This window comes from Erinaceus europaeus, chromosome 16, assembly GCF_950295315.1.
Source record: "Erinaceus europaeus chromosome 16, mEriEur2.1, whole genome shotgun sequence".
NCBI classification, from domain to species: Eukaryota; Metazoa; Chordata; class Mammalia; order Eulipotyphla; family Erinaceidae; genus Erinaceus; species Erinaceus europaeus.
The window spans coordinates 28,257,074-28,274,382 of NC_080177.1; the positions used below are offsets into that span (position 1 = coordinate 28,257,074).

General features: G+C 48.8%; 1 protein-coding gene across 1 annotated transcript in view; it reads left to right on the plus strand.

The window, feature by feature from the left end:
• SPTB (spectrin beta, erythrocytic) overlaps nt 1-17,309 on the plus strand; it is a 191,124-nt gene that overhangs the window by 148,822 nt on the left and 24,993 nt on the right. The window contains exons 20-31 of the mRNA XM_060175718.1: nt 65-328; nt 1,112-1,318; nt 1,992-2,081; nt 5,681-5,959; nt 6,703-6,833; nt 8,646-8,850; nt 9,105-9,479; nt 11,036-11,280; nt 13,810-13,948; nt 14,397-14,481; nt 15,805-16,001; nt 16,268-16,317. Coding sequence (XP_060031701.1) covers nt 65-328; nt 1,112-1,318; nt 1,992-2,081; nt 5,681-5,959; nt 6,703-6,833; nt 8,646-8,850; nt 9,105-9,479; nt 11,036-11,280; nt 13,810-13,948; nt 14,397-14,481; nt 15,805-16,001; nt 16,268-16,317 — 2,267 coding nt within the window. The remainder of the gene's footprint in view (nt 1-64; nt 329-1,111; nt 1,319-1,991; nt 2,082-5,680; nt 5,960-6,702; nt 6,834-8,645; nt 8,851-9,104; nt 9,480-11,035; nt 11,281-13,809; nt 13,949-14,396; nt 14,482-15,804; nt 16,002-16,267; nt 16,318-17,309) is intronic.

Genomic DNA, 17,309 nt, shown 5'->3' on the forward strand with positions numbered 1-17,309 from the left:
CCCTTTGCCGGGATCAAGGCTGCTCCTAGGTGGGCCTCAGGGTGAGCACTACTCTCCCTTCTAGGAAGGAAAGCAGCTCATGGAGGAAAAGCCCCAGTTTGCAGCCCAGGTGTCCCAGAGACTAGAAGCCTTGCACAGACTCTGGGATGAGCTCCAGGCCACTACGCAAGAGAAGGCCAAACACCTGTCAGCCGCCAGGAGCTCCGACCTACGCTCACAAACCCATGCTGACCTCAACAAGTGGATCAGTGCCATGGAGGACCAGCTGCGCTCTGACGACCCCGGCAAGGACCTGACCAGCGTCAACCGGATGCTGGCTAAGCTGAAGGCATGTGAGCGTATTGTTGGCTGGAGTTGTTGGATGGAGGGGGCCCTGGGGACAAATCTGAAACCTGAAAGGAATCCTGTTCCTCTTCGCTGGGGCTTTATTTCTTTCTCCCTTCCTCCCTCCGTTCCTTCCTACCTAGCTACCTTCCTTCCTTTCTTCCTCCCTTCCTTTATCATTTGATAGGACAGAGAGAAATTGAGAGGAGGGGAGAGGAGAGGATATATAGGCACCTGCTATACTGCATCCCTCCTACAAGTGGAGACCCAGGGCTTGAACCCAAGTCCTTCTGCATAGTAATGTGTGCACCACTGCCCAGTTCCCTGGGCTGGATTTTTGTAAAACATATTTTATTTATTTATTGGGTAGAAATAAATAGAGGAGGGAGGGGGAGGTAGAGAGAGAGAGAGAAGCTTTTTCCCTGCAGGTGGGGACCAGGGACTTGAACCCATGTCCTTGCACATTGTAACATGTGCACTCAACCAAAGGGTGCCATCACCTGGCCTCTAGGCTGGCTTTCTATTACGCAAAAGCATCTCCTAGTTTATAACCCTATGTCTCCTATTCATGGGGTCAGACAGGGATCCAAAAGGTCCATAAAGCCTGCATGGGAAGTATAGCACAAGTGCTGGGGGAGGGAAAGATGGACGGACATCCACGGAGACTTCAGGGGGAAACTGAGCTAAACTGCAGTCTTTAAGGATGGGCGGGGTTGGATGATGAAGAGGACCAAGGTGCTTCCCAGATGCCAAGGCTGGTGCTGACACTGTGCCCCTCATGTCTCAGCGTGTGGAGGACCAAGTGAATGTGCGGAAGGAGGAGCTGGGAGAGCTGTTTGCTGAGCTGCCGTCTGTGGGAGAGGAAGCAGGAGACACAGACTTGAGTATTGAGAAGCGGTTCCTGGACCTCTTGGAGCCCCTGGGGAGGAGGAAGAAGCAGCTGGAATCATCCAGAGCCAAGCTGCAGATCAGCAGGGACTTAGAGGATGAGACGGTGCGTGGGCTAAGCCAGCAGCTGCTCAGGAAGGGATAGCGGGTCGCTGTCTTGGGCAGGCAGTACTCTGGCAACAGCTGTTTGGGCTTCTCACCCCTTATTTCCAAGGGCTGCTCTGAAGATTGCGCTAAATAGTGGGCTGTCGGAAAAGTCATGATGTATTTGTCTATAGTCTTCTATGCAAAGATATGCCATGACATTTCCAACAGCCCTATATAAAACTAAAGCCAGGGGATGGGGGAAATAGCATAATGGTTATGCAAAAGACTCTCATACCTGAGGCTCTGCAGCTCTGGGTTCAGTCCCACACACACACCACCATAAGCCAGAGCTATGGAATGCTCTGGTAAGAAAAATAATAAAATTAAAAGTAAAACCAGGGCATTTTGAATGGTAATACTCTCAAGGACTTTGGGGTCAGACTGACTTAAGTTCAAGATCCTGCCACATTAACCCATCCCCCCATGTGAGCCAGGAATGAGTTATTTGGAATTTCTATCCAAAAATATCCAAATTTCACCACCTATAAAATGGAGGCAAACCCTCTGGGGTGGGGGTATTGGAAAGGAGCAGGGAGACAGAAGAGACACAGCTCTGGGTGGCCCAAGGCAAGTGTTCTAGGAAGGAGGGTCGTGACTGTCGTCAACTGTCCCCTTCCTTCTGATCTCTGCAGCTCTGGGTGGAAGAGAGGCTGCCACTGGCCCAGTCGGCCGACTATGGGACCAATCTGCAAACTGTGCAGCTGTTCATGAAGAAGAACCAGGTGAGTCCTGCCTTCCCTGGCTTGGTCCTCCTGTTCCTGCGCTGTTCAAAGCAGGGAGGCCCAGCTTGAACTCGCAGCAGCTGCTCATCACTCCCATTGGTAGTTATGAGGTCCTGGACTTTACCAGCGGTACCATAGCAGAAAGAGCAGCTCTGGGGATGGCAGAGGATTCTGGAAGGATGACAGAAGGGTTGGCTCATTCTGACCCCAGCAGTGCAGAAGCCCAGAGGCCCTGGCCTGGGGTTTAATGTTGTTTACATCTTCTGTCTTCCATTCCCTCCTTGAGAAGATGCTCATAACTCCTGGTCTCTCTCTCAACACAGGTCGTGCCCTTGTTCATGTGGGTGTCCTCAGGCTAAATAGATCCCACTTTTCTGAATACCTGCCGATGCCTGTTGGGCTCACGGTTTCTATTAGGAAGCCACTGACCTTGCACTCTGAGCCACTGGAGCAATTGAACTTGTCTGGTGTTCTTCTTTCTCTTGGGCCTGACTGGGAATTTCTGTGATCCCAGTCAGGATCCTGGAAAGGAGTCAACTGTATATTTCCTCTTGTATCAGAGAGGTAGGGTAGCCTTATTCTCCAGGAAGGCCAGATCTGTGGGATCCCAGTCTCTTCAGGCCTCAGGGACTGCCTATAAACGTGGTTTGGGTAACGAGTCCCTCTTTCTCCCTGGTCTGTTTTCTGGGTCAGGAAACGGGGCAACTGCAACCATGAGCAGGAAGTGCCAGGAACTTACCACCAGGGGAAAAAAAGCAGCAAATCCCACAGTGCCAGTTGGTTTGGGTTGATGCTTTCTTCCTCCAAATAATGGCAACTGGTGACTACTCAGAGCTCAACAACTGTGCAAGGGCCTGTGTTATATTCACAGAGTCTTCTCCAAAGCTCCCTTGGGCTCCCAGTGGACATGATCTCGTTACAGAGGCTTCATCAGCCACATGAAGGAACTTGAGTTACAAGGCTCAGTTTGGGCTCAGTTAACACCTCAACTTCCACCTCAGTGAGGGAAACCAGTAGAAGACAGCAGTCATAAATAAGCCCACTCTAGTCTCTCCAGCACTGAAAACTTTTAATCTGTCTGGCTTCAGTGTTATTGTCAAATGATTTTCAATTCACCTGTCTGAAGGTTGCTATTTTAGGAGAAGGGCAAGGCATATGGATGTCGTTTCCCTAACCAAGAAGGGGAAAGAACCTCCTGAGGGAGTGTGGCTGTCCCAGAGGAAACTATTTTAGTCTAAACTAGCTAAATAAAGTGTGTACCTCTATTGCAATGGTCCTCAAAGTCCAGCATGTGTCAGATCACACCTAAGAGACCTTGTTAAAATACCTACTACTCTACATCTGCTCATCCCAACTTTAGAGGCAGAGCTGGATAACTTGCATTTCTAGCAAGATCCTAGGAGATGCTTTGGCTGCCCTGGGACCCGACTTTGGAAAACCACTGCTCTGATGACTTTCTATTGTGATTAGAATGAAGCCCAGAGGTGTCGTGTTAACAGCTCTTAATGCTGGCTGCACATCAGAATCACCTGCAGATACCCAGGTCCCACCTCAGGTCAATTCATTAGGTTCTCTGAGGATGGGACCCTGGAAGTGTTTGATTTCTCAGATTATTCAATGGGCAATAAGAATTAAGAACTACAGTCCTGTAGGGAGCAGATGGTGGCATATCCAGTTAAGTACATATATCACCATGTATAAGACCTGGGTTCAAGCCCCTGCTCCTCACCTGCATGGAGGGTGCTTCATGAGTGGTGAGGCTGGTCTGCAGGTGTCTGTCTTTCTCTCTCCTTCTTTATCTCCCCTTCCCCTCTCAATTTCTGTCTTGTCAAATAAAAATAGAAAGAAAAAAATGAAAAAAGATAGTCAATGGGAGGGCAGGGGTAAATAGCATAATGGTTATGCAAAGAGGCTCTCTCATGCATGAGGCTCCAAACTTCTAGGTTCAGTCCCCACACTACCATAAACCAAAGCTGAACAGTACTCTGGTAAAGAAACAAAAGAGAGAAAAAAATAAATGGTCACCAGGAGCAGTGGATTCATAGTGCTGGCACTGATGCCTGGCAATAATCCTGGTGGCAAAAAAATTAATTAATTATTAATTAATTAAATTAAAAAAACAAACTACAGTCCTGCCTGACCTGGCTTTTGCCTACCTCTGCATCCCATGTCTTTACCTCTTCCACTTTCTTTTGCAGTGTCCCAGCTGTTCTGGCCTCTTTCTGACCTTTCACAATCTTGGCTTGTTTCTACCCCATGGACTTTGCACTTGCTTTTCCTTCTTGTCAGCAGCACTCGGTAGCACTCATCCCTCCAGATCTTTGTGTGGCTGCTTCTGGCATCATGGATGTCTCTCTCAATAAGTGCCATCTTCTCAGAAAAGTCCTTTCTGACTCCAGTTAATGAAGGCATGGCTGTACCTTGGTAGACATTCTTCATTTCACTGTTTTTCCCAATGGTATCCATCAATCTGCCTTTATTCATTCATTGGCATGCTTACTATCTGTTTCCACTATCAAGAGGTAGGGGTTTGGTTTATCTTGTTTCTTGTGTTATCCCTAGGACCTAGAGCAGGGTCTGGTCCATAGAAGACAACTTAATAAATATTTTCTAAATGAATGAAGTCAAGGAAGAAGACATTATAAATTGGCACACTCCACAGGAGTCTGGAAGCGAATTGTTGGGAGAGAAGTGCCTTTTGGGAATACCTTGCAGAGGTTATAGAATCTCAGGGTCAGTGCAGAGGCAAGGGGAGCTGGCAGAAATATGGGAAATTGTCAAATTTGAGATTCTGAGCATAAAGTGTAAAAAGGCATTTTAGCACATTGTTCTGTTTCTAGACATTTTAAATGCTTCTGGTCTCTGTACTGTCCTTGAACCTGCCTTGCAGATGACTTTAAAGGCTATGAGTAAGTTGTAAAAAAGGAGGGGAGGGGCATGTAAGTAGCCAAAAACCCACTTGGGGAAAAGAAAAAAAAGAAAACCTAACCTCAGGCTAAAACACGCTACCAAAGGGCTGCGTAAAGTTGTTTTCCTCTGGGCTGGGCAGTGACGCACATGTTGCCAAGCGCCAGGACCCAGGTTCAACTCCCAGTCCTCACCTGCAGTGGGGAAGTTTCATGAGTGGTGAAGCAGTGCTGCAGGTTTCTCTCTTCCTCTTTGTCTGCCTCTTCCATCTCAATTTCTCCCTGTCTCTATCCAAAATAGATTTTTAAAAAATTTTTAATCATCTTTCTCTCTTCTACCATGTGCAACTGAGAAACCAGCTGGCACTGAAACTGAAGCAAGAACAACAGGGAACAGTTAAGAGAATGGGTTCTGGGACTGAGCAGAGACAAATTCATATCCTAACCCTGCTACATGCTACTCTGGAGTTAAATGCTCTGTGCCAGTATCTGAGTGACCATTTTCAGACACCACATTGGAGGAGCAGTGGTGTCACGACTAGCATGTTCCTAGCACATGGTCCTGGGTCACATCTCTGCCTACCACTCATGATGCTTTAACTCCCCTGAGGTGGGAGGGGAGGTGCCAGGGTGTCGCTCCAGGCTGCCCCGCATGGTGAGAAACCCGCCACTGAGCCTTCCTATCCGGCACAGACGCTGCAGAATGAGATCCTGGGCCATGCACCGCGGGTGGAGGACGTGCTGCAGAGGGGACAGCAGTTGGTGGAGACAGCTGAGATTGACTGCCAGGACATAGATGAGCATCTGGGGCAGCTGCGAGGCTCCTGGGACACGCTGCGGAAGGCAGCCGCTGCGCGGCTTCAGCGCCTACGGGATGCCAGTGAGGCCCAGCAGTACTACCTTGACGCGGGTGAGGCTGAGGCCTGGATCAGCGAGCAAGAGCTCTACGTCATCTCCGACGAGACCCCCAAGGTGGGCTGGGCCTGACGGTACTGGTCAAGGCCCTGAAGTCAAGGGCCTAAGCTGGAGTGGGCATCCATGGGGGCCCTGTAAGTCCAGGTGCATGATTGAGGGCCGGAAAAGTGTAACAAGGATCCTTAGTCCCAATTCTGCCTGCTCTAGTGCCTTCTTTTCAGGATGCCCCACCTTTTTAAAATTTTACTTATAATTTTTAAAATTTTTTGATAGAGCTAGAAATTGAGAGGGAGGGTGAGAGAGAGAGAAAATGCTGCTTCACCATTTGTGAAGCTTGCCCTCTGTAGGTGGGGCAGGAGACCTAAACTTGCATCCTTGTGCCTGGTAATTTGTGTGAGTGTTTAATGGGGTGTGCCACCGCTAGGCCTTATGTCCCCTGCTTTTTGACAATCTCCAATAGCACATAAACTGTGTTTGGGTCCTCATTTCAATTTCCTCATTTCCCCAACTTCGATTTGCCTAATCCAAAGGTTCATCACTTTTGGGAGCTATGTGTTCTATTGGAGGAACTAAGGAGGTGGGGTGGGGGAGGTTCTGAAATGAGAGAGGATATTTTCTGGGCACTGGAGGTGGGAGTTGGGCCTGACAAGAAGGAAGGGATCAAAATCTAGGGAACAAGAGTTTCACTAGGGAATGAACGCCCAGTTCTCCTGGGACTGTCCTGGGAGCCTGGCTCTCCCCGTCTCAGACGCCTTTGGGAATGCTCTACAGCCTGGCTCACCCCAGCCTCCACCTTCTAGGATGAAGAGGGCGCCATCGTGATGCTGAAGCGGCATCTGCGGCAGCAACGCTCGGTGGAGGAATATGGGAGGAACATCAAGCAGCTGGCCGGCCGTGCCCAGAGCCTGCTGTCTGCTGGCCACCCTGAGGGGTATGTGCACCAACTGTGTAGTGACCCGGCCAGGCCGTGGGCATCAAGCCAGGGACCCCACCAACTCAGCTCCAAGAGGAAAAACATCAGGAACAGTTTTTAAAAAATGGGTTTGAGAAAACTGCCATTTACTGATTTATTTATTTTATACAGGCAGAGAGAGCAGTGAAACAGACCACAGCACTGAAACTTCCCTCAGTGTTATTGAGGGTGTGCTTGAACCAGAGTCTCACACACTGGCAAAGTAGCACACAATCTGAATGAGCTATTTCAATAGCCCAAGGAAAAATGCCTCTTGACTGAGAAAGACCCAGTGCCATTTTGTACTCAGTTTTATGTAACTTCCACCAGGGCTTATGGCCTGGTTTGAAGAAAAAAAAAAAAAAAGTCAGAAGGTGAGGGAGATAGCATAATGGTTATCTAAAAGACTTTCAGGCTTACGACTCCAAAGTCCTAGATTCAAACCCCACATCCTACACCACCATATGACAGACATGCACAGTGCTTGGTAAAAAAATAATAATAAATCAGAGCATAAAATAGCAAAGTTAGACTGTTGGTGTACCAAGATCTCCAGTCTTTTGAAGAATGAGAATATTCTGAGACTCAGAACACTGATGTTTCTTTTTGTGGTCCAAGAGTTGCCTTCGTGCCTCGGCAAAATTATTATACAGGAGTGAAAGTAGAAATCTCATCCTTGTCTAAACTGTTCAGGTGTGGAGGCTCTGATAAAATGGGAGTTCAGAGGTGGGAAAGATAAAACATCAATGGTTTTTAAAAAAAAAAAAACTTTTATACTTGAGACTCTGAAATCCTAGGTTCAATGCCCAGTACCACTATAAGTCAGAGCTGAGCATTCCTTTTGTCTCTGTGTCTCTCTGTATATATTTCTCTCATTAAAATAAAATATTTTTACTTTTTAAAATTATCTTTATTTGTTTATTTGGATAGAAACAGCCAGAAATCGAGAGGGATGGGGGGGTGATAGAGAGGGAGAGAGACAGAGAGACACCTGCAGCACTGCTTCACCACTTGTGCAGCTTTCCCCCTGAAGGTGAGGGCTGGGGGCTCGAACCTAGGTCCTTGTGCAAATATTTTTTTTCCAAATAAAATATTTTTAAGGGAGTCAGGAAGTAGCGCAGTGGGTTAAGCGCAGGTGGCACAAAGCTCAAGGACCAGCATAAGGATCATGGTTCGAGCCCCCGGCTCCCCACCTGTAGGGGAGTCACTTCACAGGCGGTGAAGCAGGTCTGCAGGTGTCTATATCTTTCTTTCCCCCTCTCTGTCTTCCCCTCCTCTCTCCATTTCTCTCTGTCCTGTCGAACAACGACAGCTACAACAATAAAACAACAAGGGCAACAAAGGGAAATAAATAAATTTTTTTTTTTTAAATTTTAAGTGGAAGTCTGCTGTACCAGATACCTCAGCTACCCCCAGATATGGCTCCACCACAGCTGTGAGCCCTCAACAACCACTCCCCACATCTACCCAAGACCCCCAAAAACTAACTGCTGTCTCTGTCTGTCCCTCCCTGAGAGCCTATTGTTCTTGGAAGAATAATGAAAAGTTCCTCTCTATTGCCAAAATAAAGGGCAGAAACAGAAAGCATTGCCTCTGGAGAGACATATTTCTGTCATCCCCAAGGCATCATGGTCTAAGGAATGGTTCCCTCTTACCCCAACTCTTCCCAGGGAAAAGTCGCAGCCATTTTTCCTCACTTTGCTTCCCCAACTACCCCTATCCTGGCCATATTGGGGGTGGGGATGGAGCTTGTCTCCTCTGAGCTATTTGCTATCTTGTTTTAAATGCCAGAGAACAGATCATCAGACTTCAGGGCCAAGTAGACAAGCAGTACGCAGGGCTAAAGGACATGGCTGAAGAGCGGAAGCGGAAACTGGAGAACATGTACCACATGTTCCAGCTGAAAAGGGAGGCTGATGACTTGGAACAGTGGATTGCAGAGAAGGAGTTGGTCGCCTCTTCTCCAGAGATGGGGCAAGACTTTGACCATGTTACTGTGAGTATTCATGAGGCCCAGCTGTCTTAGTGTGGCAGAAGCATCATTGCACACACATGAGTGTACACACACACACACACACACACACGCACACCTGCTAATTGCAGAGTTCTGTACAGACATGCAGGCACACAGATGTGAACCCAGGCAGCCCTGGGGAAGGTATGAGGGCACCTGGCAAGTCTGTACCCATGTAATGACACCTCCCCACCCCTGAACCCTAGTAACTGCATTTCTGTCTATTCTATGTTCAGCTGCTTCGGGACAAGTTCCGGGACTTTGCCCGGGAGACAGGATCCATTGGGCAAGATCGAGTGGACAATGTGAACACCATCATCGAGAGGCTCATTGACGCTGGGCACAGTGAGGCGGCCACCATAGCCGAGTGGAAGGACGGGCTGAATGAGATGTGGGCAGACCTGCTGGAGCTCATTGACACGCGAATGCAGCTGCTGGCCGCCTCCTATGACCTGCACCGCTACTTCTACACGGGTACCGAGATCCTGGGCCTTATTGATGAGAAGCACCGGGAGCTGCCTGAGGACGTGGGGCTGGACGCCAACACCGCAGAATCCTTCCACCGGGTGCACACAGCCTTCGAGCGCGAGCTCCACCTGCTGGGAGTGCAGGTGCTTCTTGTCCCTCCTCCCCCAACTACTGGGAGGCCTGCTAGAGGGAAAAACCTCTGGAATAGGCACCAAGAAATGCCACTGCCTTAGAAAGGCAATAGCTCAGGACAGGAATTCAGGAAGCAGTGACTCTCAAACATTCTCTAGCATCCAAGACAGTTCTTTAAACGAAAGGCGCACACACACACACACACACACACACACACACACCTCCATGCACAAAGTACCTTAAAATGCCGTTTTTGGACCGCGCACCATGTTATTAGCACACGTGCGTTGTACTTGCTAGCACTGCTAAAGAAAGTACTGCTCTAAGTAATAACACAGTCACAACCACTGTTGAGGAAGGTACGAGTGTTCGCTACGTTTATTTTCTTTGTTAAGTCTTCTTGTATTTTGTTCATTTATGTATTCTTTATTAAATAAAGAAAAAGAGAAATCAAAAGGGACGGGGGAAGATAGTGAGGAAGAGACACAGAAACACACACCTGCAATCACTGCTTCACCACTTGCAAAACTTTCCCCCTGCAGGTGGGTGCCAGGAGCTTGAACCTTGGTCCTTGCATATTGTAACATGTATAGTCAACCAGGTACACCACCACCCGGTCCCTTCTGTGTTTATTTTATACGTTTTTATTTATATATATTCTATATTCCTTCAACAGGGATAACCACATGGAGATCTCAGGCATGTGACTTTGGCACCCTAAGGTTGATCCCAAACAGGGAGTTAGTACAGCCGCTTCCATGGAGAGTGATTAGGAACAGAGACTTGAGAACATGTTTCTAGTTCCAGGGATACTCACTCTACTAGAGTGTGTCACCTTGGGCCAGTCCTGTGGCTTTTGTGTGCCTCAGTTCCTTCATCTCAATGACAAGGATAGCAATAGTGACATGGAATTATTCAGGTTTGATGCCCCAAAGAAAACCCTGGTGGAAAAAAACAAAAGTAATGGTAGTAGTAATAAAAGCATCAGCAGCATGGGGGTGGCTGTAAATGCAAAGAGTAATCACACCATACAGGGTTTCAAATAGTTCCTAGTGCATAGTTTACCTAATTACTGTACTTCTGAGGAAATCAATGGGCATAACAGCCCTCTCATTTCCTGATCTTCCTTCCTTCCTTCCTTTATTTCTTTTCTTTCTTTCTTTCTTCCTTCCTTTCTTCCTTAATTTTTCTCATCTTTTTATTTATTTGATAGAGACAGCCAGATATCAAGAGCAGAGGGGAAGTCAGAGAGGGAGAGAGACAGAGAGACACCTGCAGCCCTGCTTCACCACTTGTGAAACTTTCCCTCTGTAGGTGGGGACCAGGGATTTGAACCTGGGTCCTTGCACATTGTAAAATGTGCACTCAACCAGGTGTGCCTGCATTGCCCTCTCACTTCCAGATTTTTCCAAAGCCCAAGGGGTGCATTAGGTCAGCAGAAAGAAGTAGCAGGGCAAGGAGCCTCCTCCTCCAGCTCCCACTGGGTGGGAACCCAAAGAGCCTGGGGTCAGGAGGAACCAGAGAAGCATATGGCTGGGGGAGACACATATGCTTTGCCCACCTCTAGGTCCAGCAGTTCCAGGATGTGGCCACCCGCTTGCAGACAGCCTATGCAGGGGAGAAGGCTGATGACATCCTGAACAAGGAGCGGGAGGTGTCTGCTGCATGGCAGGCGCTGCTTGACGCCTGTGCGGGACGCCGCACCCAGCTGGTGGACACGGCCGACAAATTCCGCTTCTTCAGCATGGTCCGTGACCTCCTCTCCTGGATGGAGAGCATCATCCGGCAGATCGAGACCCAGGAGAGGCCCAGGTGAGTGGGGAGTACTGCAGGTAACTCCAGTCCTTGACCACTTTGTCCAAGAGTCTGGTCAGCCCAGGCACTGCACTGAGAGCTCTCCCCAGAGGAAACATCCTGAATCCTGGGTGTGGCAAGAAAGATATCTGTCACTCTACAGTGGGGACAGTAACCACAGTTGTCATTGCAGATAAGTGGTTCACACGGCCAAGGCAGGCATGGCCGATGCTATTCACCCCCTAATGCTGCAATGTGGGGACCACTCCCCCCAAAATTCAGGGAAGAGCTCATCATCTATGGGAGGCAGAGAAAGGAACTGTAGCTTTCCCTGGCAAGGGGTTGATGTATTTCCAGTACATAATGTTGTGCTGGCAACAGCTGCTGGCCCAGGCTCAGAGAGGTGGCTCAGGGGCTTAAGGACCTCATGTGCGCATCAAAGTGAACTCCATGGATAGTGCTCTTGCTTTGTCGTGCACATGACCCAGATTCAAGCCTGACTTCCACAACACTGAAGGAAGCTTTGGTGCGTGGCGTCTTTCTCTCTGTCTCTATCTCTATCTGAAGAAAAAAAAAAAAGGAGCAGGTTAGCCTGGAACAGTGAAACCCCAGTGACATCACCATAATAAAAATGTAAAGTACAGTCCTATAAATGTATTTTTTAAAACTGAAATAATTGGGAGTCGGGCAGTAGCACAGCAGGTTAAGCGCAGGTGGCGCAAAGCACAAGGACCGGCATAAGGATCCCAGTTCGAACCCCCGGCTCCCCACCTGCAGGGGAGTCGCTTTCTTTCTCCCCCCCTCTCTGTCTTCCCCTCCTCTCTCCATTTCTCTCTAACAACAACGACATCAATCATAACTACAACAACAAAACAGCAAGGGCAGCAAAAGGGAATAAGTAATAAATAAATATTTAAAAATATTTTTAAAAAACTGAAATAATTGCTGGCCCATATCCAGCCCATGCCCCCAGGCACACACTAAAATACCTTGTCTTCATAGCAAGGGTACTATGTTGAGATGTAATTCACATACATATAATTCAATCATTTCAAGTGTACCACTCAACAGGTTGGGATTTTTTTTTTATCACTGGGGCTTAGTGCCTGCACAACTACATCTTCCTAGGCAACCATTTATCCTCTCCTTTAGTTTAGGTTTAGTGAGAGATACTGAGATAGGGAGAGAGACAAAGAGAAGATGAGAATACCACAGCACCTATCCACTGCTTATGAATCTTCCCCAGGTGGTGACCCAGAACTCAAACTTGGGTCTTCACACATGTCGTGTGTGCTTGACCTGAGGAGCCCCCTGCCAGCTGCCAATGTTTGGTTTTTTTGTTTTTTCATCCCAGGGACTTTCCCATTCCAGGCTAACTTTTCCAGAAACAGAGAGGCAGAGAAGAAAAGACACTGTGGCACTGAAACTTCCTCCAGTGTGATAGCAGTTGGGAGTTCTCTCTCTCCCTCCCCCGGGCCCCACCCCATCCTCCATCCCCCATATATGTAACCATCAGCACACTCTGAATTGAGGTTTTCATCACTCTGTAAAGAAACCACGTGTCCCTTAAGAGTCAGTCATCTGACTCTCACCATGCCCTACCCACCCTCACCGGCCCTGGCTACCACTGGTCTCAGTCTCTCTAGGGTTACCTGTTCTGGATGTGTCATATAGATGCGGACATGTGGTCTCAGGTTTTTGTTTGTTTGTTTCTTTATTGGGGAGTATTAGTGGCTAACAGTAAATAGTAAGCACAGTTGAGTACAGTTGTTGATACAAGTGTAAAACTTCTCAGTTTTCTGCAAAACATTCTTATCCGCCCCATGCACCTAGGTCCTCCTCCACCATTGTGCAGGAGGACCAGGACATGAAAGTCACCCCCACTTCCCCAGGGTCCTTTCTTTTGGTGCAATACACCAAACCCAGTCCAAGTTCTACTTTGTGTTTCCCCTTTCTGTTCTTATCTCTCAACCTCTATCTATGAGTGAGACCATCCCATATTCATCCTTCTCTTTCTGGCTTATTTCACTTAACATGATTCCTTCAAGCGCCATCCAAGATGAGGTGAAGAAGGTGAATTTGTCATTCTTAACAGATGCATACTATCTCACTGTGTATATATACATGTGGTTTCTTGTGACTGCCCCCAGGACCATGTCCCTCTCATATGGCCTTGGGATTTAAACCTGTGCCAGCCATATGCCTGGCAAGGTATGTGCCCTACCCAGAGAGTTATCTTCCATAGTCTTTTCAAGGCTCATCCATGTTGCCCGTGTGTCAATACATCTGTTTTGTTGTTGTTGTTTTTACCAAATTTCCTAGGATGCTTTTGGGTTTGCCACAGCCACACCTCAGCCTTGGCCCCTGGTCCACAGAGAACAGTGGGGTGTACTGTTGCTGAAGCGGGATTGGGTTAGACACCTGGGTGGGTAGAAGGTGGCGCCCTCTGCTTGGGATCTGGCATCACACAGAGTGGCTCAATTTCCTTCTCCCTAAACCTCACTCCCCTCCCCCACCCCGTCCACCACTGCTCTTCCCGGCCCCCAGAGATGTCTCCTCAGTGGAGCTGCTCATGAAGTATCACCAGGGTATCAGGGCCGAGATCGAAACCCGGAGCAAGAACTTCAGTGCCTGCCTGGAGCTGGGTGAATCTCTGCTACAACGTCAGCACCAGGCATCAGAGGAGGTGAGTGGGGTCCCTGTTGTCCTTGCCTCAGCTCCTGGGAGGGGGCCATCGGATGTGGTTTTCATACATGAGGCACCAGGCCATGTGTACAGACAGCACCCTGACAGACCCACTCAGGGGAACCTTACACTCAGCTAGGGAGGATAAGCTTGTAACCCACCTAAAAGTCACATACATGTGTGCTTTGGAGTTTCGAGACTAGGCCAGGCACACATGCCTCAGAGAGAGCAAGTAACTTGCTCAGGGCTTCACAGCAAACAAGTGGCAGGGCCGAGACTTGAAGCTGGATATGCAGGACCAAGCCCAGCGTTCTGACAAGAGCTGTCTATACAGCACCTCAGACTGCATGGAGGAGGGTGGCCACACCTGGGCTGTTCTCCCTTCCTCCTCACCATGTACACTTAACTGCTGCACTACTGCCCGCCCTGTTCTCCCTTTCTCCTCACAGATCAGTGAGAAACTGCGACAGGTGGTGTCCAGGAGGAAAGAAATGAATGAGAAGTGGGAGGCCCGCTGGGATCGGCTTCGCATGTGTGAGTGAGGCCTGGGTGCCGGGGTGCATTGAGGAGGAATACTGAGTTTTAGGGGCTCCCCAATATGTGGAAAAGGATCCCCACAGCAGTACTCATCAGCACAGTTCTGGAGACAAGTGCCTCAGGCGTCCCCACAGAAAACCTAAGTGGACATGCTACTGAAAGGCTGCTTCTTATTTATTTATTTGCTTTTTATTTTTACCTGTTTATTTTACCGCTGGGGTTACCACCCGGGCTTAGTGTCCTGCACTACAGATCCACCTCTCCCAGCATTCATTTCTCCTTTTATTTTCTCTTCTTTTCTTTTTTACTTGACAGAATAAAGAGAATTTGAGAGGGGAGGGAGAGATAAAGAGGGAGAGAGAGACACCTGCAGTACTGCCTCACCGCTCATGAAGCTTCCCCCTCACCCTCACAGGTGGTGACTGGGTGTTTGAACCCTGATCCTTGCACATGGTAATGTGTGCGCTCAACTGGGTGTGCCACTACTCAGCTCCATTATTATTTATTACCATTATATTATTATTATTATTTTACCAGAGCACTGCTCATCTCTGCTTTATGGTGGTGCAGGGGATTGAACCTAGAACTTTAGAGCCTCAGGCATGAGAGTATCTTTCATAACCATTATGCTATCTATTCCCACCCCTATTTTTTTTAAGCTGGGATCTCATGCATGCTTCCAGGATGCTTTTTCATTCAAATTGAGAGGGAGAGACTGAGAGAGGCACCACGGCAGAACTACCCCCAGGGCTGTGACACTTCCATGTAGTGCTGGGACTTGAACCTGGGCTATGTACATGCTCTTCCCCGAGAACTGTCCCTCTAGCCCTGGAAGCCTACTCTAACCAGCTGGCACACCCCTGTCCCTGCTGCTCTGGGCACCATTCTGAGAGATGTCCCTGCAGGGCTGTGGCCTGGAGAAGATAATGTGTCCAAGATGCTTGACATGAGGCATGCTGGGCATGGAAGAAGTCTGTTCTTCACGGCCAGTGATAAGGAGACCTTAGCTGAGGAAATCCTACCACTCAGGGAGGAGCTGGAAGCCAAAAAGAACTGGATTTGTCCCACAGCTACTTAGATATGATTTTGTGAGGCATCAAGGGCCAAGAAAGAGAGATCTCAAAGTAGAGAAATGCTCCTCCATTTTGTTTTCAAAACAGGACTGTCTGTGGATGCAAGTCAGGGCCCCAAGGGGGGAGGGCAGAAGTGGCCATAGGCAGCAAGTTGTCTCCAGGGTGCTGGGAAGCTGCTGGCTTCCGTCTGGGTGCTCACAGGCCCATTGGCCTTGTGGGTGGGTGTGTGGCTTGTTCTCTGTGGCAGTGCTGGAAGTGTGCCAGTTCTCGAGGGACGCCTCTGTGGCTGAAGCGTGGCTGATCGCCCAGGAGCCCTACCTGGCCAGCCGGGACTTTGGACACACGGTGGACAGCGTGGAGAAGCTCATCAAGAGACATGAGGCTTTTGAGAAGTCCACGGCCAGCTGGGCAGAGCGCTTTGCTGCCCTGGAGAAGCCCACCACGGTGAGCCCAGGCCACACCTGGGGAAGAGAGGCCTTCGGAACTCTTAACCAAGCCCCCCCACAGGCAGTGTCAAAGGTGGGGGGGGGCTGGTGAACATGGGGAGATCGAGGTGGTGGAAAGCCTGACCCTGGAACACAAAAGGCAAGTGGGGATCTTTCCAAAAGGGCCAAGTGTGGTGAGTATGGGTGTGGGAGCAATGTGCTCTGGGAGCAGCTCACCCACCTTGTGACTGCTCTGACCCCTGTGGCCTTTTCCTCCCCTTTTAGCTGGAGTTGAAAGAACGCCAGACCCCAGAGAGACCCTTGGAGGAGACTGGGTGAGTTGGGGGGCAAAGGGATTGCAGTAGATGATATCTCTAGCCAGGAGGATGGGGAAGGATACTTTCTATTGTTTTTTTATTCTGAACATAGATAGATAGATAGATAGATAGATAGATAGATAGATAGATAGATAGATAGATAGATAGGTAGTGCTGGCAATTGAACCTGGGACCTCAGAGCTCTAAGTATGCGAGTCTTCTGCATAGCCATTACTCTTTCTCTTCAGCCCTGGGGAGGATGCTTTCAGTCAGAAACAGATCTTCCTGGGTGTTTTAACCAATATGCACTTGACCTCTCATACCTGGGACACCAGTAAGAGAAGTCCTGTGTCTGAAACTTGAAGGCAGAGAGAAAGTTTTGCATTCCATTCCCCCCAAATCAGGAGTAGTGTGAAGTCCCAGAATGGGAAGAAGTGGAGGAGTCAGGGAGATAACATAAAAGTTATGCAAAACACTTTTCTGCTGAATTTTCATGGTCCCATGTTCAATCCCTGGTACCACCATGGGGGGGGGGGGATCAATGATGGTGCACTCACACCCAGTTGAGTGCACATGTTACCATGTACAAGGTCCAGGGTTCAAGTCCCCATTTCCCACCTGCAGAGGGGAAGCGTCATAAATGGTGAAGCAGGTCTGCAGGTGTCTCTCTTTTTCTCTCTTCTATCTTCTCCTTTCCTCTCAATTTCTCTCTGTCCTGTCAAATAAACAAAAATAAATAATAATTGAATAAGAAATGGGGATGGAGAGCAGTGACAACTACAGAACCACCTCTCTGCTCTGGGAACTACCTGGACATGGGTCCCAGACTGAAGCCCCCAAATAGCCCCTGTGTGACTTTGCTAATGAAGTGGACACTGTGTCCATTTCAGAAGCATCTGCCTTCGCTGTTCAAGGAAGGCAGATTAAGTGGGTCTGTGCTAAGGACGCGCCATGCTGCTGGGAGCTCTGGACTGGTAGCCACTTGGCCAGTGGTAGCTGTGGGTGAGGGT